The 25002-nt window shown below is 45.0% G+C and overlaps 1 protein-coding gene across 25 annotated transcripts in view; it reads right to left on the bottom strand.

Moving 5' to 3' along the window:
• Positions 1-25002, bottom strand: part of NRCAM (neuronal cell adhesion molecule) — a 325016-nt gene that overhangs the window by 31876 nt on the left and 268138 nt on the right. For 14 of the 25 annotated variants that reach the window (XM_070071138.2, XM_008258359.5, XM_008258365.5 and 11 more), the window contains 13 exons: positions 20946-21089; positions 18280-18391; positions 16439-16605; positions 16197-16344; positions 13922-14046; positions 13446-13475; positions 11917-12018; positions 7521-7718; positions 7354-7424; positions 5468-5693; positions 4657-4772; positions 2375-2579; positions 334-456 (listed from right to left, as the gene is read on the bottom strand). In XM_070071138.2, the coding sequence (XP_069927239.1) occupies positions 334-456; positions 2375-2579; positions 4657-4772; positions 5468-5693; positions 7354-7424; positions 7521-7718; positions 11917-12018; positions 13446-13475; positions 13922-14046; positions 16197-16344; positions 16439-16605; positions 18280-18391; positions 20946-21089 (1767 nt within the window). The remainder of the gene's footprint in view (positions 1-333; positions 457-2374; positions 2580-4656; positions 4773-5467; positions 5694-7353; positions 7425-7520; positions 7719-11916; positions 12019-13445; positions 13476-13921; positions 14047-16196; positions 16345-16438; positions 16606-18279; positions 18392-20945; positions 21090-25002) is intronic. The other 11 variants (XM_070071141.2, XM_051849677.3, XM_051849679.3 and 8 more) reach the window with 1 other exon arrangement.

The raw sequence follows: 25002 nt of genomic DNA, 5'->3' as shown, positions 1-25002 counted from the left end.
GCCTGGGCAATCAGCAGAAGATGGTCCAAGTGCATGGGCCCCTGTACCCACGTGGGAGGCCCAGATGAAGCTCCTGGCTATTGGCTTCAGCCTGGTCTAGCACTGGCCATTGCAGCCATCCGGGGAGTGAGTCAGCAGATGGAGGATCTCTCTCTCTCTCTCTAACTCTGACTTTCAAATTAATGAATAAATCTTAAGAAAAAAACATGTTTTGAAGTTTGCTGAAATTATACTTGAAGGTTTATATATCTATTCTAGATACAAAAAAAGTGTTTTTTAAAAACATAACAGTTCTTAAAAAATATTTCCCCTCCTCTCCTCCCAACAACTTACTTGGCTGGAATTTTAAGGTGTATTCAGTCAAAATGCCGTTGGGGTGGCTTGGTGGGTCCCATTCCAGAGTGAGAGAGTCCAGCGTAGGATTGATAATCTTCAAAGATGAGGGAGCACTGGGGACTTTGAATGAGAACACAGTCAATACAAAGGCTTATGAATATTTCAGAATGCAATAAAACAGTACATGACCCCACGCTCACACAACCGGTCAATTGTGTTTTCAGTAACTCATTCCTGACTCATCTGAAATACATTAGTCCTCGTTTAGTTATTTTCATCTCCCTTTTTGCTTATCAATTCCATTAGGTTCAATGCAACCATCCTCTCAATACACACATGCCTTTACACGGGCTCAAATCCAGTACTTTTTAGCGGTGAGAGTACTTCCATGATTCACAAGTGGTGCTGCATTAAATGCAAACTGGTTACTAAGTGAAATCATTCTATCCAGAGCACTGTGTGGGAGCAGCTGTGTTTTGGGCCATCGAGGCCTGCTTGTGCCAACCAGGTGCCTGCACACAGAACGCTCTGCCCGAGGGGCTCTGGGCTGTGGCCATCCCTGCCCCGGTGCAGGGCCGTCCTCCTCCTGCGAGCTGACAGGTGTACAGGAGCTGAGTGTGATGGGCACAGTGCTGGCCCTCGGGAAGGAAGGCCGAGGGGTGTCAGGTTCTACTTGGCCTTTTATCCACTTCCTCACGATGATGACCCGTGATAGCGCTCCCTCCCAGGTTCTCTAGAAAACCAGTAATGGCATTGCTCTTCCTTCCATCACTCTGCCCAACGAGGGCAGCCAAAAATTCTCTCTAGAACCACCCCCCCCCCCATTTTGCATGCAATTTTAGGAAACTCACAGGGCTCCTTATACCTGTTCAGTGCCACTTCCTCTCTTACGGGGCCACAGTCCCCAGTGTAAGAGCCTCTGGGCTGTAGGTTAACATCCACAGCATCCAAGATCAGCCACGATACGGGTCCTCCCTGGCTGATCTTCCTCTCTTTTCTGTTTCCTACCACCCAACCTCAGTGTCCTGAAGGAACCCCTTAAGTCTTCAGACATGCTGTCCCCTCTCTTCCTTGTACTTGAACCCTTTTTATCAGATCATCTCTTCTGGGCCATCTTCCCCTGTACCTTCCAAAGGACCAGAGGCAGGGAAGCCTGGAGTGGAAGGAGCCCTGAGCCTCTGAGCAGACTGAGACTGAGGATAAGCACCTGCCGTGGAAGGGGAGTTGGGCCACAGGGCTGGAGGCTGCTGGGCAGCTGCCAACATCAGGAGCTCTGAATCCTAAGCCAGGACAGAATGTGTCTGTGAATTCCTTTATCAAAAAGATCTAAGGGGCCCGCAGAAGCTGTCTGGTCTATTTTCATGGCTGTCTGGATGCAGATTTAAAAATAGAGCTCCAGGGTCTTTCCCACTCACTCCCCTCCTTCTTACCCTTTGGTTCCTTCTCCCCTGTAACCCAGAGTCCAGCACACCTGTGCCCTAACTCCCGTCTGCCTCTTCCCGTCAGCGTGTGTTGGGCCCTCTCTGCTCCCCACTCACAGCCACCCATTCCTGCAATAATGATTCCCCCTTCTCTTTCCAACCCACATGGCCAAGACGTCCAACCTTCTAACTCAGCGCAAGTTGACAACTTTCCACATTTACATAACTTCCAGATTATGAACGTGTGCTGAGAAAGAAGCTCTAGAAACATCCCCAACAGATAGGAACAGCTTCCTCTCTAGGTGGTCCCCTTAGCTCAACCCGTTGAGGTCATACGCTTCCCATGTGAGACGGCTGGGGTGCAGAGAAGTTCTAGAACTTGCCCCAGGTCAGTGAACGACCCAAGTGAACACCAAATGGCCAAGGTTTTGGAAAGCATAAATGTGGAGAAAGTGTGTAAGTCGAGGGAGAGGGTGTTTTAGGGCAGCATGAGTGCGGTTCTGTCAGCTTTGTGGGTGCTTGGGAAAATAGCCCTGAGCTTCTAGAATATACTATATGGGAAGCCTCCCGGGCCACACCCTACATTCTGAGATCTCAGAGACCTGGCCATCCCATACCTCCTTCTGGGGTGTGGAAGCCTCTGTCCGGGCTGGCCGGGCCCTCGCCTTTGCCGTTGACCACGCGGACGTTCAGGGAGTAGTGGCTGAAGGGCTCGAGCCCCGGTACCATGCCGTGCGTCTTGCTGCCTTGGAAGGTGAGGATCTTCTTCTCAATGTGACGTCTGTTTCTTTTGGATAAGCTTTGTGCCTTCCAGTAGTAAATCTGCAACAGCAAGAATGCAAGTCAGAAAAGCACGACGCAGCAAACAAGATTCCTCACGCTCACAAATTGAAGACACTTGTCTTTCTTGAAAATTCCTTGGTGCATTTTCGAAGAAAGTTACTAGCAAAACCAATGGATACTGATTGTGAGCCCAGAGGAATGGAAGTCCAGAGACAATGAGGGAAGTTAAATTAAGATGACATGACAAAGCAGGGCTATCCTGTTTTCTCAGAGTAGAAGAGAAATAAATGAAATAACACAAGACCCAGTAGGTCCTCTCCAGAACACCAAGCAAATGGATAGCAATAGAAGGATTTAAGTCTTTCACTTGCATAAAATGTTCCTAAAATAAAAATTACATGGGGCCATGGCATAGTAGGTTAAGCCTCCACCTGTGGTGCTGGCATCCCATATGGGCACAGGTTCGAGTCCCAGCTGCTCCTCTTCCAATCCAGCCCTCTGCTATGGTCTGGGAAACCAGTAGAAGATGGCCCAATTACTCAGGCCCCTGCACCCACATGGGAGACCCAGAAGAAGCTCCTGGTTCTGGCTTTGGACTGGCCCAGCTCTGGCTGTTGCAGCCATTTGGGGAAGTGAACCTGCGAATGAAAGACCTCTCTCTCTTTCTCTGCCTCTCTCTGTCTGTAACTCTGCCTCTCAAATAAATAAAATCTCTTTTTTAAAAAATAAAAATTACTGTCTCATATTTATATACTTTTCCTGAGTTAATACAAGTTCATGTATGATATATGATTTACTTTAATCCTAAAAGCCACAGTGAGGCTTTTATTATTATTATTCCTATGGTACATGAGATTCTGAGCTATCGAGGGACTTTCCCAAAGCCACAGGGGACTCTCTACTTTGAGTCTAGGCATTCTCCATGAAGCCAAACTGTTCTGTGTAATTAAAAACTTTTCCTTGGCATTAAGTTGTAAGCAAAATTTTTAGAGATAGATAAGCATCTACTGACTTTGATAGCAAATCCATAATTTGTGATTACTTGTTTCCTTAAATTATGTTTATTTATTAAGTTTCCTTTAATTCTTCTTAGGGATTTAGAGGCATTTCCAAGAGAAGTCAACATATAATCAGAATCTGGTAGTGCGGGGGTGGGGGTGGGGAGGGGAACCAAACATGATGCAGTACAAAAAGTGAACGCTAGGTGTCAGGATTAACAAATCAAGGAGCGTGTGTGTGTGTACGCACGCGCATGCATGCACACACATAGACTTCAAGCACAAAAATAATTCTTTGGGTGTATGTCAGTTAATCAAAATTTCTAGGAATCCATTTTTCTGTGCTTCCCAAAAGGAAGACAATTGATGTTTACAAGAATTACTCAGTTGGAACTATATGGTCTTCAATTATAATCTAAATTATTTTAAAATGCCCAAATTATTACCAGGCCATTTTTGTGTGTTTAACACATGTGGTATATATTGCTTTAAAGCAAGGTGCATTTCATTATATTCAAGTTCTTTAAAACTTAGTTTTCCTTTGCTGGTGTTGTGGTGTAGCAGGTTAAGTCACCACCTGCAGCGGCAACCCATTTAGGCACCAGCTCAAGTCCAGCTGCTCCATTTCCAATCCAGCTCCCTACTAATGCACCTGGGAAAGCAGCAGAAGATGGCCTGAGTGCTTGGGCCCCTGCACCCACGTGGGAAAAGCTCCTAGCTCCTGGTTTCAGCCTGGCTTAGCTCTGGTCGTTGTGGCCATTTGGGGCATGAAACAGGATGGAATCTCTCTCTCTCTCTCTCTCTCTTTCAAATAAGTAAAATAAATCTTTCCAAAAATTATTTCCCCCGGTTTTGTACATGTTAATCTTTTAGCTGGCAGAATCTTAGAACACTGGAGAAAACCTCTGCTTGTCACTTTGGAAGCAGTGAGACTGGAAGTCAGCTCTGGATGGGGTCCTTCCAATGTGGCCCTGCCTGATGCGATAACCAGCTGTTGAGTCCACGAGTTCCTGAGCAGAGGAACCCCACAGCTCCAACCTTGTGACGTGTGTGCGACAAGCGGCCTTTGCTGACGTCCCGGTACTAAGGGAGGACAGGGAAGAGCCCTCTTCACTTGCCCGATAGCCTTGCAGGTGTCCTCGGATACTTTTCAGAGGTACAGGGTCCCAGTGCACCTCGGCTAAGGTGCTGTTCACCACGTTCACACGCACGTTCCCGGGAGCCACCATGGGGACTAGGGAGACGACAGGGAAGGAGGAAGGAGAGCACAGGTTTCAGTGTTATTTCGAATTTTGGGCAAAAATGTCACTATCTTGAATACCTTTGGCTTTGAAGCCTGCCCTAGTCCTAATCAACCGATTTTTGAAGAATTGAAAGGAGACTGTTTTGGGTGTCTGTTCATTTGACTTTATGAGAAAAACTGTTTAGGAAAAAGAGTCACGGGGCAGTTGTAGAACAGCAGGTTAAGCCACCACCTGTGACACCAGCATCCCATCTGAGTGCTGGTTTGAGTCCCAGCTGCTCCACTTTCAATCCCACTCCCTGCTGATATGCCTGGGAAAGCAGTGGAAGATGGCCCAAGTGCTTGAGCCTCTGCACCCAGATGGGAGACCCAGATGAAGCTCCTGGATTTGGCCTGGCCCAGCTCTGGCCATTGTGGTCATTTGGGGATTGAGTCAGGGGATGAAAGAGCTCTCTCTCTCTGTAACTCTGCCTTTAAAACAAATAAATAAATAAACCGTAATAAAGGAATAACTTTTAACATACTACCTCTCTTCCATAGCAGGAGGTTAAACTCAGAGAAATTAAGCAAAATAATTGCAACCCCACCCCCGTAACTTCAGCACTTTTGGATGTAACCTTCACTTGCACTTGAACTTGTCTATTTTGCCAGGGAAAAGTACAAAGGAAACAGCAACGCTTACTTACGGTCTTCCCCAGAGTGTCCCAGGACGACGGCTGGCTCAGGAGCAAACCCCACGTCATTCAGGGCCTGCACCTTGACCAGGTAAGGAACGAAGGTCGGCGTGCCGGAGACAATATACTTGGACACATTGGCCACCACCACAGACGTCCACTCATCATCACCATCCTTTTGTCGCCAGCTAACTTTGTACTGCAGGCCTGGCCCATTGGATTCAAAACCATTCAAGGGCTACAAGGAAAGCCAAATACTCAGAGTTTATAAAACTGAGCGACCACACGGGAACAGCAGACTCAGTTCCCATACCTAAAGAAACAGGTGCGGCAGCACTAGGACACTGGCTAAAAACTATTTCCTGCAGGGCCCTCTGAGAGTTCTTCTCTTCTGTTTGCAATGAGACTCAAAGATTGTTTGGGATCAACATTTCAAAGGTTGTAAATTACTATCTTGAAGCAGCAAATATGACATACACCTTTCAAAGTGGCGCTCCACAGCCAAGAGTGGGTGACTCCTAAAACCTTTCAATTATAAAGATTGCTCTAGATATTCCTTTCTGGGGGATAGCGCTCCATGGGCCAATTTACTGGGAGACTAAAACTTATAAAGTGTTTCCCTCACTGTTAAAAATAAGTTGGCCTGTTGTTTTATTCTGTTTCTACATGCCCTATGTTCATGAGTACATACACATAGGTGTATCTATAAATAGTAGGCATGGTTCCAGCTAAAACAGGTTTAGGGATAGGTATTTGGTGAACCAATGAAAACACTGTTAGGGATGCCCGCATCCCATATCAGAGTGTCTTGGTGGGGTCAGTGCTGTGCCATAGAGGGTAAAGCGGCCACCTGCAGTGCTGGCATCCCACTTGGGAGCCAGTTCGAGTCCCAGCTGCTCTACTTCCAATTCAGCTCCCTGCTAATGCACCTGGGAAAGCAGCAGAGGATGGCTCAAGCCCTTAGGCTCCTGCACCCATGTGGGAGACCCAGTAAAAGCTCCTGGCTCCCAGCTTTGGACTGGCCCAACTCCAGCCATTGTAACATTTGGGGAGTGAACCAGTGGACGGAAGATAACTCTATCTCTCTCTGTAACTCTGCCTTTCAAAGAAATAAATAAATCTTTCAAAAAAATTAAGAGCGCAAGTCCTGGCTCTGCTTCTGATTACAGTTTCCTGCTAAGGCACACTCTAGGAGACAGCAGGTGATGGCTCTAGTATTTGGGCCCCTGCCACCCACACAGGAGCTCTAGACTGACTTCCTAGCTCCTGGCTTCAGTCTGGCCCAGCTGTGGATGTTGCAGGCATTTGGGGAGTGAACCAGCAGATGGGAGATCCCTGTCTGTCTCCCTGCCTTTCAAATAACATAACAAATAAATAAATATAAATTTTACAAAGACTTACTTTCTACGTTGAAAAGTAGAAAATGGAAGACATTACTTTGTTATAAATAAAATTACACAAGTAAATATATGTTCACTTCCCAATTCCTGAAAATACAGATAAGCCAAAAAAAAATATTGACTAACAGAAATAGCCTGATGCATATCTTCTGGGAGTTTTACATGTAACACTAGCTAGTTTTTTTGTGCTAAGCTAGGTGCTTTATATGTATATCAATTCCTTCAATCTTATGAGGTCAGTTCTATTATTTTCCCATCATAGAGTTCCCTAACAGTCACCAACCACTGATTGATGGTCCTACAGTTAAGTGGCAGAGCTGGGATTTGCACCCATTCATTTTGGCACCAGAGGTCAAGCTTTTAACATTGCCTCTTCAATAAGGATACATAGTTTCACCCAGAAATGGGCGACAGGGGATTTTAATGTAGATATCAGTTTCCCATTTTTTCTCTCCATGCTAAGAAGTCCCAAGGAAAGATGAAGGCTTCATTGCTCACCTTCCAAGTAATCACCAAGTTATCAGGTTCGGATCCTAGCCCTTCCACAGCCGTGGGGTTTTTATCTGGTTCTAGAAGTTAAGCAGACACATATGTGTCAGCTTAGGACCTCTGAAAAGTGCTGTCAAGGCTTTCTATGTATTTCACATCTCTCAGTCTCGCTTTACCTGCAGCTTTGGTCAGATACTGTTCCGAAGCCTCGCTGGGCAAGCTCCTGCCGATGTTGTTCACGGCCATCACGCGGAAGGAGTAGCTCACGTAGGGAGACAGCTTCAGCTCAGCCGTGGTCTGCGTTCCGGACACTTCCGCTTGGTGGTGCCACAGCCCTGCCTCATGCATTGCGTCTTCATATTCGACGATGAATTCTGGCCACATCACAGAGACACAGCAAAGCCAAGATGGTAAATTCAGTCATCCTAGGAGTAGGCTGGTAGCAACAACTAACAGGGCAATCGAACAAGTGTAGGCAGACACGAGTCATTTTACTTTCAAGAAAAATTCCCCTAGAAATATAGGTGTTGCTGCAATGGTCCAAGGCCAAGTCTTTGGCATTCTCCTTTCTTTTTTTTTTTATTATCATTTTTTTACAGGCAGAGTGGACAGTGAGAGAGAGAGAGAGACAGAGAGAAAGGTCTTCCTTTGCCGTTGGTTCACCCTCCAATGGCCGCTGCGGCCTGCGGCCAGCCCACTGCGCTGATCTGAAGCCAGGAGCCAGGTACTTCTCCTGGTCTCCCATGGGGTGCAGGGCCCAAGCACTTGGGCCATCCTCCACTGCACTCCCGGGCCACAGCAGAGAGCTGGCCTGGAAGAGGGGCAACCGGGACAGGATCCGGCCCCCCCCCCCACCCCCGACCGGGACTAGAACCTGGTGTGCCGGCGCCGCAGGCGGAGGATTAGCCTAGTGAGCTGCGGTGCCGGCCGGCATTCTCCTTTCAAACTCTATTCATTTGCTGGTCATTTCCAGTCTCATCAATTTCATATTTCTATAGCAGACTTCTCCCCTGAATTGCAGACTTTGAGAGCCAATTTCCTACTCAATAATTCAACGTGGTTGTGTATTACAGCATCTCAAACTGAATATTATCAAAACGTACTCCAACTTTCTTTCCCAACAGGTAGAGACGACTCAGGTTAAGAGAATGGAGTCCTTCTTGGTTCTTCCCTTCCTTCAGCACTCTCAGTTAGTCCCGCTGTCCACACCATGAAAACAGATCCTAAATCTGACCGTTTCTCAGCTTCTCCAGCCATCTCATCCTATTCCAACCTACTCTTGTTGAATTAGCAGACATGCTTGCAAACTAATGCCCAAACTTTCTCAAGGTTTACTTGGTGTCTCAGTAAATTTCTTTTAATGATTTCCATAGGCCAAAAGAAATATCTAATGTTTTCATGTATTAAGATTTAGATCCATCCAACTAAAAATATTTTTATTTTAAAACAATTTAAAACCTACTGGGTATGGCACAACCTGCCCTGCAAGCAGAATGGATGCTACTTTCCTCATTTCGTATTCCACAATGACTTTCACGTCGTACCTGCTGTTTATCACTGCAAATGCTCTGCAGAGATATGACATCAACACAATTTGAAATAGCAATAGGATGCTGAAAAGGAAAATTGCTCCAAGCTAATTTCATCTGGTATTTGACGGATGTCACTGTGTTTTTAATTTTTTAAAAAGATTTACCTAGTGATCTATTTGAAAAGAAAATAACAGAGGAAGTGGGAGAAATAGAGACAGAGAGATCTTCTACCCTCCAGTTCACTCTGCAAATGGCTGCAACAGCCAGGGTTGAGCCAAGCCAAAGCTAGGAACCAGAACTCCACCTGGTCTCCCATGTGGGCAGCAGGGATCAAGTACTTGGGCCATCTTCTGCTGCCTTCCCAGATGCATTAGCAAGGAGCTGCATTGGAAATGCAGCATGTGGGACCTGAACTGGCACTCCGATATGGGATGCTGGTGCTGCCAGCAGCAGCTTGAACCAGTGCACCACAATGCCAACCCATCACTGTATTTTTTAAGTATTAAAGCTTTTAAATTAGGCCTTAAAATATCCCAAGGAACATTGTGAATTTTCTGGGTAGTGAGGGGGCACTTCAGTGTGTAGGTTGCGAATCTCAGTTTTACCTGGGCTTTCTACTCCCCATCTCGTGAGTCCGCAGACCATTTGCAATGGGACAGCCAGTTACTCACTCTTCACTCCTCTTCTCACATCCCTTCATGGGCTTCCCAGCCCCAGAGAAGCATATAGGACCCAGCACAAGCCACACTGCACTCCCACCGCCTCGCTCTTCGCTGCTGTGGCTTTCTCTCCCACGTCACTTCCTTTTGTTCAACACATTGCTGTCACACCAGCCTCCCAGCAGATGTGCCCCTGTCTCATGGTCTGTGCTCCTCCTGGAAAGTTCTTCCTCCAGATAACTGCAAAGTGCACTCGCTGACCTCCCTCTGAGGCCCTGATGGACATACTCAAACGCTGCCTTCTTCCTGTGAACTTTCCTGGTCACCTTACTCATGGTTATACCCCAGACGTCCTTCCTCTATCTCCCAGTTTGTTGTTGGCATGGCCTAAACACACACACACACACACACACACACACAGAGCTATAGCTATGTGTACAGATAAACAGACTCATACACATGTTTGCAGCCCCTAGGAAGTAGATGCTAAGTCAGAATTAGAAATGCAGGAGACTGACTTGGGGACAAGTCCAAGGACGATAAAGGGGAGAGGTGGCAGGGAACTGCAGGTCTGAAGACTGAGCTAGGAGAGAAGAGGGGAGGAAGAGCCTCCGTGTGTAGTGCAGCTCCACACAACTCAGCCAGGTCAACAAGGAGTCCAAGGGGACAGTGTGCCCAGCAGAGGAGTTCCGCGTGAGGCACGGCTGAGCTCTAGGACGCTGAGTGCTCAGTCCCTGGAGCAGTCCAGGAAGCGGGTGGCCCATGTGAACTCTGCTAATCCTCAGGGAGATGCAACAGATGGGGGCTGGCAGTACCACTCCTTACTGCATGTTCTCTCTTGAAGGTAGACTGAGCAGCATGGGTGTATGAGCATGTGCACGCATATACAGTACATACAATATATGACATTATATACAACAGTATCTGTTAGGAATTTTGTCTTATTTGTGTCCACATCTAAAGCACCAGCTCTGTGAAGGCACAGATTTTCAACTGCTTGGTTTTAGAACAATGTCTAGCACTTCATTAGCACTTCAATAAATATCTATCTGTTGAATGAATGAGTTAATAGTGGTAGACTGAAAATGTTTTGAAATCTCATAGCATCATTTTAACACACACATACAGAGTCCCCAGCTGACTAATACAGCAGACGAGCTGGGAGGCTCAGCCTGCTTGGACCAATGATGCTGAAAACTCAAGTCAGAGAGTCGTACCACTAAGTACAGATAGAGAAGAGGCAACTGTGCAATTTCATTGATAATGTTCTGCTTGGCCAGGAGGTACAATAAATCAACACATGGATCACTTCAGAACAGGCTTATGCAATCATCAGACAGGAATACTGTCTAACGGTGATAACGTATTTTAGGCTTGTGACTGGTATCCACTCTTGTAGAAGTATCTCTTCAGTTTTACAGGTAAACTTCTATGCTTGCCTGTATTCTAATTTATTAAGGCTATTCCAGTAGCCTTAGGGCATGGTCTTTCATCTGACTATTCCCCACGCCTGTGTCAGCAAGGCAAAGAGCTGGCATTATTGAACGTGCAACTTTATAGCAAGGGCAATGGGAAGAAAGAGACGTGGGTGAGGAGTTAACAGGCCTGATGACTGCAACCAGTTTGTTCTGTTACTATCTGTGCTTAAAAAGTATTTTCCCAAGCCTCAGTTTCATAATATGTAGACAAGCCTTTTTTATTAAAGAGGGAGGGAGGGAGAGAAAGGAAAAGAGGGAGGGAGGGAGGAAGGGAGGGAGGGAGAGAGAGAGAGAATTTTCATTCACTGGTCTATTCTCCAAACACCCACAACATCAAGACTGAGCCAGGCCAAAGCCAAGACCCAGGAACTCATTCTAGGTCTCCAATGGTGGCAAGAAGCCAAGCACTTGAGCCATCACTGCTGCCTCCCAGGGTTCGCATTAGCAGGAAGCTGGATCAGGAGCTGAGCCAAGACTAAAACCCAGGCACTCTGATGTGCTACGCCAGGTGGGCATCCCAAACAGAGGCTTAACTGCTAGACCAAATACTCAACCCTAGACTGTGCCCTTGAGCACCTGATCCACCAATCATATTAAGAAAGATCCACCTTTCTACTGCGGTAGATCCTTAAGATGATTTTCAAGTGTCTTAAACAGAAGTGATGGTGTATTTACTTAATCAATACTATTAGCAATTAGTTAATATCCTCTACTAGACACTATAAGCAGGAAAATCTCCATCTCTGAAGAGATCTAGCCTCAAAAACCAACTATTTGTATGCTATCAGGAACACAGCAGAGAAGACCAGAAAATATTTTAATGAGAAATGTTAGTCACTTATTATAAACTGCTTCAAAAATGGCCGTGACGTTGACCCCGACAAAGCAAGTAACAGCACCTACTTGTAATAGGGCTATTGTTGTCATCACCCGGGGTCCAAGACAGCTGAACACTCTTGTCCTGTTGATTTGTCAATTCTAAGTCAAAGGGAGGATTTGGGACATCTGTGGATGGAACACACACCTCCTGGTTAGGCATCCGTACTGAAGAGGCTCCCTCTGTGACACGGCTCACAGGGGATACCTACAAGACACAGCACACTCAACAGTCAACGAGCATGCAACTGGAACGAAATGGAGACAACGGAGGCAGCACACCCGAGACAACCCGCCCATGAGTTCAGCCTGCTTGTTTTTCAAATAGAGCTTTACTCATTTCTAACTCAACCAACAAGGCAAAGGCAGACATACATGGTTCATCAGCACTCTCGGTGTGTGTCTTCTCACAGACATGAACAAGCACAGGCAGAAAAAAAAATAAGAGCCAAGCGGAATTTCTACTACATGGGAAACAGAGACAAGCCAATGCTAAAGAACAAACACAGGCAAATGCATGGCGTGAAAGGTGATGTCAACATTCTATCTGAAACATGCAGAATGGTCGACTTTGGTGTTGCTGAACAATATTAAAATTCTTAAGGGAATTCTCAATCAGACGGTATGCAGGTAGCCGACGCGGCATGCAAGGTGTGTTCCCTCTCAGAGAACAGCAGTAGGGACGCAGAAGCAGTGTGCCTTTCCAGTGGTTCCCCCCGGGAAAGGCCTTTTTTTGACCTTGTTCTTGGGAGTAACTCTGGCTCCTGAGGGGCAGCAAGAGGCCATATGAGCTCTTTCTTCCACCAGTAATAAAGCAGTGAGTGTGTACAAAGGGCACGCCTTATGTACGATAATCAGATACTAAGGAAAATCCCACTGAGATTATGCCACAAAATTAATTTTTGCATTTATGTGTTGAATAAAGATGAGTTTCTCGAAACACAAAGACTTCTGGAAATCACTTCTGATTTATTTTCCATTTTCAGACAAGTCACACACAGAGGTGTGTCCCTCCTTTTGGTCTTTCTTTAGTGATTTATCTCCTATTACAGAGTGTGTCAGTCATCTCTAATATAAATGCTAAATATTATCAATTTTCATTTTTTTCTGGTGTAAATTTCTTGAAAATGGAATCCCCAAAACAACACTTATTTTTCCAAAACAACCTTTAGTAGATTGAAGTCAAACCCTAATTTGTGGAATGACATTAAAAACAGCTTTCTCATTCTATAAAATGTGGTTGATGACTTTTGCAATAAGCACTATGAGCCCTGACAGGGAAACTATCCAAGAGGGATTTTTTATCAAATGCAATGATTTTATTTATAGCACATGAAATATTTATAAACAACTGGCAATAAACTCAGTGAAGAATTTGGGGGTTATAATGAAGAAATGATAAGCCACAGTAAATGACTGACACCATTAACAGACAGTACCGTTTTCCATTAAGAAACACAATGATGTGATAGAGGAAAGAAAGCGATGAATTTTTTTTTCTGCAAATGTGAAATTGTTTAACAGAAAATCGCGAAACAAGACTCATATTAGTTTACCGTAAATGGGAGCTGGAGTTGGAGTAGGAGCTAGAAAGGACATCAATATAAAGGATTTAATCACAATCAGGAAAGGAGAGATATAAGATACACAAGAAGACAAAGACTGCAATGTGATTAAGATTATAAAATTAAGCTCTATGATTAGCTGATAAGCAGGGCACTGGTTCCATGCAGTAACAGTACAGAGGGAAAAAAGCCTTCATTTCAAAAGAGAAGTAGAGGATTTGCCCTAATTTTCAGATGAAAATCTCACCAGGGGGCAGATTCATCATTTGATCCCAGAACTGCCATGGATGATATTTACGCTGAAATTATCAACTCAAAAGCATCTTTCCAAGAAGAAAGTACTAACTAACCCACGCTAAGGTTGCCAAAGTCCAACCAGCAAACATTTCACGTGAATGCATGCTCGGTCTCTGTCTTTCAGCCTAACTCGGGGAAGCCAGCTGGGTCTTATTTACTCCAGTTCTTACCCACAACAGTGAGCACAGCGCTGGCAGAGACGTTGTCCAGAGTCGTGTTGGCCACACATGTATACGTCCCGCCATCGTGGTCCCTCACGTCAGTCACCACCAAGTGATCCTTGTCCACGGTGAACCTGGAACACAGCACAGTCAGAGCCGCTGGGATGGCCACACAACCACGTCTCAGCTGTGGCTTCACTGACGTAAAAGCAACCAAGTTAGAGCGAAAATGTCTGAGCAAGTTTTGCATCCCCAGCCTGAAAATCTAAAATCTGAAACAATGTGAAACTGGAAGTACTTCTGATCCCAAGCACTTCAGATAAGGGACACTCGACCTCAGAGGAGAAAGGAAGTTCAAAGAAGAGCAACCTGTTTTGTCACTAGAAGCAGGAAGATTTAGATCAGCGATCTCTACCAAGAGTTTACTAGATGCTATTTGTGGACATAAGAAATCACTAACTGGGTCAAAAATCAAGTGCAGAGGGGTGGGTGTTCAGCACAAAAGTTAAGACACTACTTGCAGGGGTTGGTGCTGTAGTGTAGTGGGTAAAGCTGCTGCCTGTGGCTTCAGCATCCCATAAGGGTGCTAGTTTGAGTCCCAGCTGCTCCACTTCCAATCCAGCTCCTTGCTAATGCACCTGGGAAAGCAGTGGGAGGTGGCTCAAGTGCTTGGGCCCCTGCACCCATGTGGGAGACCCGCAAGAAGCTCCTGGCTTCAGACCGGCCCAGTCTGAGTGAACCAACAGATGAAAGACTGCTCTCTCTCTCTTCTATAACTCTGCCTTTCAGGTAACTAAATAAATGTTAAAAAAAAAAAAAAAAAGATACCAGTTTGGATGCCCATTCCCATACTGGAATGTTCGGGTTTGGGTTCCAGGTATGCTCCTGTTTCCAGCTTCCTGCTAATGTTCACCCTGGGAGTCAGGGATGATGGCTCAAGCACTTGGGTCCTGGCTATCCACAAGGGAGACCCGGATTGAGCTCCTGGCTCCTGACTTCCGCCCAGCCCAGCCTTGGCTGGTGTGGACATTTGGGGAGTGAACCAGCAGATGGAAGCTCACTCTCTATCACTGCCTCTCTCTCTCTTTCAAATAAAATTAAAACAAAAAATGTTTAAAATGTATATAGGATTCACGTGTGATTTTTAATGAAGCTGCAAAAATCATAAAGTTTCTTCTTATTTAAATTATAAGTTAAAGCACCAGCCAAGTTAACCTCATGGTCACTTCTATTTTCTTTCTTTTTTCTATTTTTAAACATTTACTTATTTATTTGAGAGGCAGAGTTATAGGCAGAGAGAGGGAGAGACAGAGAGACAGAGAGGTCTTCTATCTGTTGGTTCGCTCTCCAAATTGCCACAACAGCCAGAGCTGGGCCAATTGGAAGCCAGGAGCCAAGAGCTTCTCCCAGGTCTCCCACGCAGGCACAGGGGCCCAAGCACTTGGGCCATCTTCCACTACTTTTCCTAGGCCCTTAGCAGAGAGCTGGACTGGAAGAGGAGCAGCTGGGACTTGAACCAGTGCCCATATGGGATGCCAGCACCACAGCACTGGCCCCAGCACTTCTATTTTCGTCTTTTCCCTTACCAACTCAGATTCCACAAAAAATTCTGGGCTTATAAGAGAGGCGGTCACAGAGTTCTTTGGTGGCCATTGACACACAGGAGGGCACCACGTGGGCACCGAGGTTTGAGTCAGTTGCGGAGGACCACACAGCGCATTTGCACCAGAGCCCGGTGCTCCCTCTCTAAAGGGTGATCCTCGTATACAGCTCTGTGCACTTACGATGGCAGATCAAAGGCTTCCACGGGAACATGTGCCCTTCCTTCCATCTCGAGGCTGCAGGACTGCCACACGCTCAGCCTCTCCTACACGCTTCATCTGCTTTGCTTTTGCTTTTCCTTCCCTTCCCCCTGGCTTGACATAAAAATCAACAACGAATGTCACTTAAAATAGTGACGAGGATTCTCTGTGCGATCAGAGCGATCGCATTTCTGTGTCTTTGTAGGAAGGCAGTGAGAACATCTGTCAAGACATCACTGTTCAGGGTATAAAACAATGCGTGCCTGCCGAGGCCTGAAGGATTTTTCTCTCCCTGAATTACACGGGGGACCGACACACAAAGCTAGACAAACATTCTCAGGGTCTTATTTCAATCACTTGATACCTCTTTAGGTCCAAATATTTTTACAGTAGGGAGAAAGAGCCGATCTCTTTACTCTGGAGACAGCAGACTTCAGAAGCTGAACACGTTCACAGAAAGGAAAGAAACTGCCTTCCAGTACCTTTCGTCACTGGGCAGCTCATTGTTGTCCTTGCGCCACATGACGGTGGGGATTAAGGTGTGATCGTGTTTCACTCTGCACTCAAAGGACACAGTGCTCCCTCTCTGCACAACCGCGTACTCAGGCTGTTTAATGATTCTTGTGGGGTCTGAAAGGCAAAGTTCTTGTTAGCCATCGGCAAAGCTGGAGAACTTGCAGCAAGTCACACAGCGCTTGAAAAACGTGCGTTATCCCCATCTCACCTTTGACTTCTAAGCGCACTTCATTCTTGGCCATCCCTAATTTATTCCTAGCAACACATGTGTAAGTTCCTGTACTGTCCTTTTGGGCCACAGGGATCTCCAAAGTTCCGTTGTCGTGTAAAACATAAATGTCTTCACGAAGAGCACTGCCTTTGGCGCCTTTGAACCTGTGTTGCAGAAAAAAAAAAAAATCACAAGGCAAACGAAAACTCGTCACGACTGGAAGATGCCAGATGCCACGTTCAAGGTCAACACAACCACAGTCTGCGTTCAGCTGTCAAGTGCAGATATTTGGAATCTGCATAAGCACATGGCATGCTTGTATGCCAGGAGGTAAGTGGAAAGACCAAACAAAACTGTAAACTCCAACAATTCACAGGGCTTATAGAATTAGGCAACACACAATGTTTAAACTGTAAATTTTCCTATTAGAGACTCATGGTTTAATAAATACATTATTAACTAGTTTATCTCTAAATAGGTGATAAAACAGAATGAAGACCACTCTTTTTGACAGTTTCCAACCCAACTGTGGTGCATTTGTAGCTCTATCTGTAGGCTACAATTCTCATCAATAAGTGAATATCCCAGTTTTCTTTCAAGCAGTCTCCCTGAGCTACTGACTACCCTAGCCCTGTCTCTTCCAGCTTATGCTAAAGTCAGCAGAGTGAGAAGACATAGAGGGTGTCTATCTACCAAGGGTGTAGCACAAGGCCATGGGCTAATACAGGGCATGAAAGGACACAGCAGAGCTTGGCTGTACCCAAGTCAGGAAGAGCCAAGAGGGTCTAAAGGGAAACACAGGTCCCTTTAGCCATCTACATCTGAGGTTCATCTGTGCATTCAAAAAGATTGAAAACATTTGGAAAAAACTGCATTTGTACTGAACATGCACATTTCTTGCCATGGTTCCCTAAATAATACAGTAAAACAAGGTACATAGTATTTACATTGTACTGGGTATTGTAAGTAACAAAGCATGCAGAAGACATGCATAGTTTACATGCAAATATTAAGCTATTTCATATAAGGGATTTGAGCGCTCATGGATTTTGGTTTCCTTGGTGGGGTGACGGGAGGGACCTGGAAACAACACTGAAGGATGATGTCACAAAAGAAATTCTGTTTTTGAACTTATCAAACCCTACCCCACCCCATTTAATATTTCATTATCAAGGAATATCCCTCAACCAGTCTCTCCAGCTACAATGCACAAAGTCCCAGGTGATGCCTGTGGTTCTGAAAATGTAATAATAGCTTTGTGGCTGGCAGAGTGGGCAGCTAAACAGATCATATGGAAGTAATCAGCACACAGCATGTTAAGCATTTATGAATGAAGGAATGAATTTAGTAATAAATAGCACAATGGATTATGTATTACCTTACCCTTCATGTTTTTTGTTTAAAGATTTATTTATTTATTTGAAAGGCAGAGTAACAGAGGCAGAGAGAGTGAAGGAGAGACAGCAAGAAAGTTAGATGTTCCATCTACTGGTTCACTCTCCAAATGACTGCAATGGTTGGGATTGGGCCAAGCTGAAGCCAGGTGCCAGGAGCTTCTTCCAGGTCTTCTATGTGTGTGCAGGTGCCCAAGCACTTGGGTCATCTTCTGCTGCTTTCCCATACACATTAGCAGAGAGCTGGACTGGAAGTGGAGCAGCTGGACTTGAACTGGTGCCCATATGGGATGCTGGCATCACAAGCAGTGGCTTAATCGACCCTGCTACCCACCAACCTGCATGTTCTTTGACTGAAGCCTAACATATTTTGAAATGTGTAGGCTTTAACACATGTAAATACTAAAAAGAAAAAAAAATAGGACAAAGAGGGTCATTACTCACCACTCGATGGTAGGTAGAGGAGACCCAAAGAAAGCACAGTCTAGCAAAGCAGGCCTGTTTGCTATGACCTGGTAGAGCGTGTTTGCAGATGTGAGGATTCGAGGTGGTTCGGCTGAAAACATTTTTAAAATGTACAGTAAATATCAGAATACATTTCAGGCCCACAGTACATTTTTTGCATTTAGTATTAAAACCATTAAAGTTTATAATGAAGCACGACTAATATGTCTCTCCCTTCAACTTTCCTACCAGACATATTAACAGTCACCTAACGTGGAAAACCACAAGGTTCCTCCTTCCATCTCACACCCCATACCTTATACAAGCATGAATTTAATTCTTGACTTACTTATCTCTATCTCTTATGATACTGGGAGTCTTTTGCATGCAGGAAATGGGACTATTTATCCTTTTATCCTCAGCACCGTGTGTGTCAAGAATATTTTTCTTTAATGAGTAACCAATCACAATCCCAGTAGGTGAACTGGGGTAGGGGAAACACATAAGCTGGCAGAGAAACCAGTGATGAATGTGATGACTAACTAATGGAACCAGGGTAATAGAGCAAAATGAGACAAAAGGGATAATAACATCAAACTCAAAAGCTTCTACACAGCCAAAGGAACAATCAATAAGAGGGATAAGACAACAATGGACTGGGAGAAAACTATTGTAAACCATACATCTCAAAGGGGTTAATTTCCAATATACATAAGGATCTTGAACTCCATAATAAGAAAACAAATCATCTGGCCAAAAAACAGAGACTGGATCTGAACAGACATCTTTCTTTCTTTCTTTCTTTCTTTCTTTCTTTCTTTCTTTCTTTCTTTCTTTCTTTCTTTCTTTCTTTCTCTCTCTCTCTCTCTCTCTCTCTCTTTCTTTCTTTCTTTCTTTCTTTCTTTGACAGGAAGAATTAGACAGTGAGAGAGAGAGACAGAGAGAAAGGTCTTCCTTTCCGTTGGTTCACCCCCCCAAATGGCCGCTAGAGCCGGCGTGCTGCACCAATCTGAAGCCAGGAGCCAGGTGCTTCTCCTGGTCTCCCATGCGGGTGCAGGGCCCAAGCACTTGGGCCATCCTCCACTGCACTCCTGGGCCACAGCAGAGAGCTGGTCTGGAAGAGGAGCAACCAGGACAGAACTGGAGCCCCAACTGAGACTAGAACCCGGAGTACTGGTGCTGTAGGTGAAGGATTAGCCTAGTGAGCCGCAGCGCTGGCCTTGAACAGACATTTTTCAAAAGAAGATGAACAAATGGCCAATAGGTCCATTAAAAAATGCTCAACATCATTCATCATCAGGGAAATTAAAAACACACTGATAGGGGCTAGTGCTGTGGCAGAGTAGGCTAAGCTTCTGTCTATTGTGCCAGCATCCCATATGGGCGCCAGCTCATGTCCTGCAACCTCTCTTCCAATCCAGCTCTCTGCTAAAGCACCTGGGAAAGCAGTGGAGGATGACTCAAGTGCCTGGACACCTGCGTCCACAGGGGAGACCCAGAATAAGCTCCTGGCTTCATAATGGCCCAGCTCCAACTGTTGCAGACTTATAGAGAGGGAATCAGTGGACAGAGGACCTTTCTCTGTCTCTCCCTGTCTGTGTCTGCAACTCTGCCTCTCAAATAAATAAAATAAAATCTTGAAAAAAAAAAAAACACAATGAGATATCACCTTACACCTGTTAGAATGCCTATCATCAAAAAGACAAAGGTAGCAAGTTTTATATTTCAGGAATTTTTTTAAAAAAAGAAGGAAATTCTGTCATTTGCAACAGCGTGGATGAACATAAGGACATTGCGTTAAGTCAAATGAGCTTCAAATAAGCCAGGCACAGAAAGATGAATACCATCTCTCTCCCTCATATGTGCAATCTAGCAAAGTCCAGCATAACAGAAGGAGAGTGAAACACAACATCGAACTCAACACTGTTCCTCAGCGGGCAGCCATCTCTTTACTTAGCTTCCCATGTGAGTGATGACCTTCATTTCAGGCATTAAAGAAAAATACCAAGAATTGACTGGCTGCCTGGTGTTCATTTTATTTGCAAAGGAAGCACAAATAATCTCAAAGACTTTAAGTGTAATTCCCTGGTACCATGAAAACCATTCTTGCATAAATTTTGACGAGTGTAGTATTTTGATAGCTTTGTCCAATATAATAAACACAATTTTCACATAAACCAATCTCATGATACTCATATGCTTGAGTATGTCATAGTTTTCCAAACATACATTTGCAAATTAAATGCATAGCCATGACTTGGAAAAAGGCTAAGCTTTATGATTAATGGTTTGTTTTTGAACAGTCACAATCACAAAATTGTTATTAGACAAGTCAATTTCTAAAGATGGAAGACAAGTTAACATTGAGTCACTAGGAGCAGACAAATAATATTTTCCTTTTTGAAGGGTTTAACACTTAGTCTAACTATCCATGAATGGAAGAGCCTATTTGATTATGGCTATAATAAAGAAGTTGCCATTATTGAAGATGTGTTATGACAGAACATGAAGATCACATAATGTCCTATAGGGGAAAGTCTGCATTCATCTTCATATACCCTTCACAGCTTCAACTACTTACAATAGATGTTCAATATATTTTTACTGGATGAAAAGAAAATAGCATGAATTTAATTTGCCATTTATGTAATAAAGGAAGAGCTTACCTAGCACATTCACAAATGCATTAGCCAGTAAATATCCGTATTCATTTGAGGCATTGCACTGATACACTGCACTGGATCGTTCTTGAACATTTGAAAAAATAATGGTATCACCATCTATTTTCCTGCTGGGATCATCAGGAGCGACTGTTTGGATGGAAAAACAGAAGACAACATATACTTATTCCTCTTCGCTAAAAAGATTTCTATTGAGCTTATAAAGCCTGAGATCCACACTACAGTCAGGAGTCAGGAATGCAGAAACACAGATGGCTCTGGGTAAAATGCAGGGAAAAAAAGACTAGAATCAAGGCAGAAACCATAATTTTTTTCTTCCTTAGAATTTAGTTATCATTATGTTAGCGTGGATATATGCTCCATAACTCATTTAGTGTCAAGTGGATGGATTCTGTTAACACTGAATATAATATTGAGAAATGCAGGGGGCAAACACAGGTAAACACTGCACTACAAATTCAGAAAGTATCACCTTGTTCACAAAGAGACTGGTTATTTATGAGGAGGCAAACGCATTAAGAGAAGACAGCGAGGAGCTACACTGGTGCTGTGGTGCAGAGGTTAAAGCATCCTGTTACTTCAAATTTTGGCTGCTCTGCTTCTTATCCAGCTTCCTGCTAATGTGCCTGGGAAGGCAGCAGGTGATGGCCCAAGTACTTGGGTCCTTGCCTCCCATATAGGAGACCTAGAAGGAGTTCCTGGTTCATGGCTTTGGCTTGGCCCAGACCTGGCTGTTGCCACTATTTGGCGAGTGAACCAGAGGATGGAAGACTTCCCTCTTTCTCTCACACACTCGGCCTTTCAAATAAATAAATAAGTAAATCTTTAAGAAAAGAGGAGAGAGCAAAAGCTACAGAACTACTCTGACTCATCCAAACCTTTCTCTTTCAAGACCCTCTTCTTGAAACAAATATATGAACCAATCAGTCCATAATAAGACTAGGACTAGTCAACAAACGTGAAAACACTAAATAAAACATCCTGAATTGGAAAACCCTAAGGTTAATGTGGAAATAAAGTCTCTAAAATTTCTCTTAAAGACAGCTAAATCACTCAAGTACTTAAAAAAAAAAATGTTAAGAGCAGGACTGATCCTCCCTGAAGTGGGATTAAGCGGGCGAGGTAATGTAATAGGTGAGGATTTAGGCCCGGCCAGGCCCAGCTATTTGGAACTGCTGTGTTGTTGGAGAGGAATTCCTTTGTGCAACACTGAACCTGAGGTTGTGACCTTACATGTTTTAAAAGAACACTTAAAGGGAGTTAGGCCCCTGCGGCAGCTTGCGGAGACAACACCTGAATAATAGCACCCTTCTCTGAAACTGCTCTCCCCCCTGAGTCAGCTAAGACTGCCTTTTCACACATCTCCTCTGTCTCTGGTGATGGTAAAAGGATGTGGGTTTAAGACACACTTGGAGCTGCGTGGAGACGCTTCAATCACTGTCACCTAACGGAGGCTTGGCTCACCTGTTGTTTATTAACTCACTTCAATTAACAATAAACCAGGCTACGACTATTCATCTTGCTTTATGCTCATACTGAAGCACCGTGCTCACTCATCCTGCAGTGGCTGCAAAGCTAACGCAGATTTGGCATCATTCGGGTCTACAGAAGGCTGGCAGTCTGACATGGCTCTCGCTGAGCTCCAAACACGGTGCCAGCCGGGCTGCGGTCCTCCCAGGAGCCTCCAGCGTGAGCATGCATTTCCTTGCCTGTTCTAGCTCCTGGGGACATTCCTCCATATCTGAAGCCACCAGTGTGGCTGATCATTCTCCTGCAGTTCATTGCTTTGTGACCGCAGCTCGGAAAGGTGCTCTGCTTTGGAGGGCTCATGCGATTAAATGGGGCCCAGGCCAGATAATCCAAGGTAATCTCCCCATCTTAAAGCCCTTAACTTAATCACAGCGGCAAGGTCCCTTTTGCCATGGAAGGTAACATACTCACAGGTGAGAGATTAGGTTGTGGACATTTTGGGGGAGGGGCAGGGAAGCATCAGGCTGCCTACCACACATTCTTTTCACATTTACAGCCTGGAAGTCTTCTGGATGTTTCATACCTTCCTAAACACACACTGAAGCTTAGACCAAGTTTTTAGCAGCTAAGAATTCTGAACAGCCCCGTGTAAGAGCGCCTCCATTCCCGCGCAGGCGTGCTAGATGTCCTTACAACAGTAGCTGTTCAACGCTCTGATCCCCATCAGTAGTTAATTTATGAAGTCATCTCAGCCCCTCGTTTGCCCAACTGGAGATGGAAAGGTGGTGGGATACGCTGGCATTGGCGTCTTACCTCACAGCTGCTGTTAATGGCATTAATAACTCCTACATTGCCTTAAGGAACCAGAATCCAAACACCAACCATACTCCCTTCAACAGGATATGGATTCCATCAAGAAATCACAGCGGAGGACAGCAAGCTCACACTGGCGATGGACGTGAGCCACAACTGTGGCAAGCAGCTACCGGCCTGAAAATGCAGTGTTCCCTGGGTTGGGCCTGTGTTCCTTGTCCAAGATTCCAACTCACATGTTCTCAGTGGCGCACAGCCCCTGCCTCAACAACGCATGCCAGCACAGAGTCCTTGTCAATGACTCTTAGTACTTTTGGAGCTGGCACTGGGGTACTCAGTGTTGGGATTCCTCAGGGAACCCTTGGTGCCCATGCCAACTGCATACCTCTGCGGATACGCCAGGCAGTAGAACACAATGCTTGGGGATTTCAGATGGTGGGAGGCACAGACAGAGCTCTGGGATCAATCTCTCTTATGAGCAGCAGATTGTGTGGTAAGAACTCCTCAGATCCCTTGAGTTTATCCAGCTTTTAAAGGTTCTACCAGGGGATGGCGCTGTGGCATAGCCAGTAAAGCCATTGCCTGCAGTGCCAGCATCCCATATGGGCACCAGTTCAAGTCCCAGCTGCTCCACTTCTGATCCAGCTCCCTGCTAACCTGTCTGGGAAAGCAGCGGAAGATAGCCCAAGTCCTTGGGCCCCTGTACCCACGTGAGAGACACGGAAGAAGTGCCAGGCTCCTGGCTTTGGATTGGCCCAGTGGGGCCGTTGCAGCCATCTAGGGGAGTGAACCAGCAGATGGAAGACTTCTCTCTCTCTCTGCCTCTCTGTAACTCTGCCTTTCAAATAAAATAAATCTTGAAAAAAAAAAAAAAAAGAAAAAGACCACCACATGATGTTTGATGTGTATAGAGTTCTAGTTTTTGCTGCCAAAGAGCTCTGGAGTTCCTCCACACTTAAGAGAAAAAACAATTAATAAACACAATGGTACACCAGCATGAAAATGAAAGCAAGGAGGACAGTGTTCCCCGAGTGGAGACCCATCAATCACACATGGGAGCCGCGTGAGAAAGCCACTCTGTGACTCACATTTGCACTTGTCTTTGCTGTCAACACTCTGGGGAGATCTTCTCTATCTGAAAGGCATCTGACTGTATCTGCCTTCTTTAGGCTAAGTGGAGCAGTCTTCATACAGACTTTTGGCAGGTGTTTAGGACTAAAACAAACCCTATCGGTGAGACTAATGAATAAGTACATCTCTCTCCCTGGAGGTCTGGGCTGCATTTTCCTTGTGCACTTATGAAAGAAAGGCAAACAAACCCAGGAGCTTTCTCAGCAGCACACAGAGCTCAGTCGGAAGCTGGCCACAGGAGGACGTTGCTACAGCAGAGACATCCAAGGTCTCTGGACACAACGTGCTAGCTCTGGCATGCGAGTTACTCTCCAGCACGCACACCTAGCCAGATTATCAAAAAAAAAAAAAAAAAAGAAATCAAGTGTGGGAATAACCAGCTTCATTTGTTGTACCTGAACACTGCAGAAATAAATTTAAGATCACAGAAATCACCATGTATAACTTAAATACTCAACAGTGATGTCCAGAGCTGGGGTGAGAACCTTCAGAAAATAATTTCCTTTAATCTCCTTTTTTGAACTCATCTTATATGGCTGGCTAGAATTATAAATGCTTCCAACATTTAGACAATGAGAATAATAATAATGTCACCTTATGCACATAGATTTTAAAAATGCTCTTAAAC

The sequence above is a fragment of the Oryctolagus cuniculus genome, chromosome 3 (assembly GCF_051225735.1).
Source record: "Oryctolagus cuniculus isolate XC-2025 breed Fujian yellow rabbit chromosome 3, ASM5122573v1, whole genome shotgun sequence".
Taxonomy (NCBI): domain Eukaryota; kingdom Metazoa; phylum Chordata; class Mammalia; order Lagomorpha; family Leporidae; genus Oryctolagus; species Oryctolagus cuniculus.
This window is presented reverse-complemented; position numbering and strand designations above follow the sequence as displayed.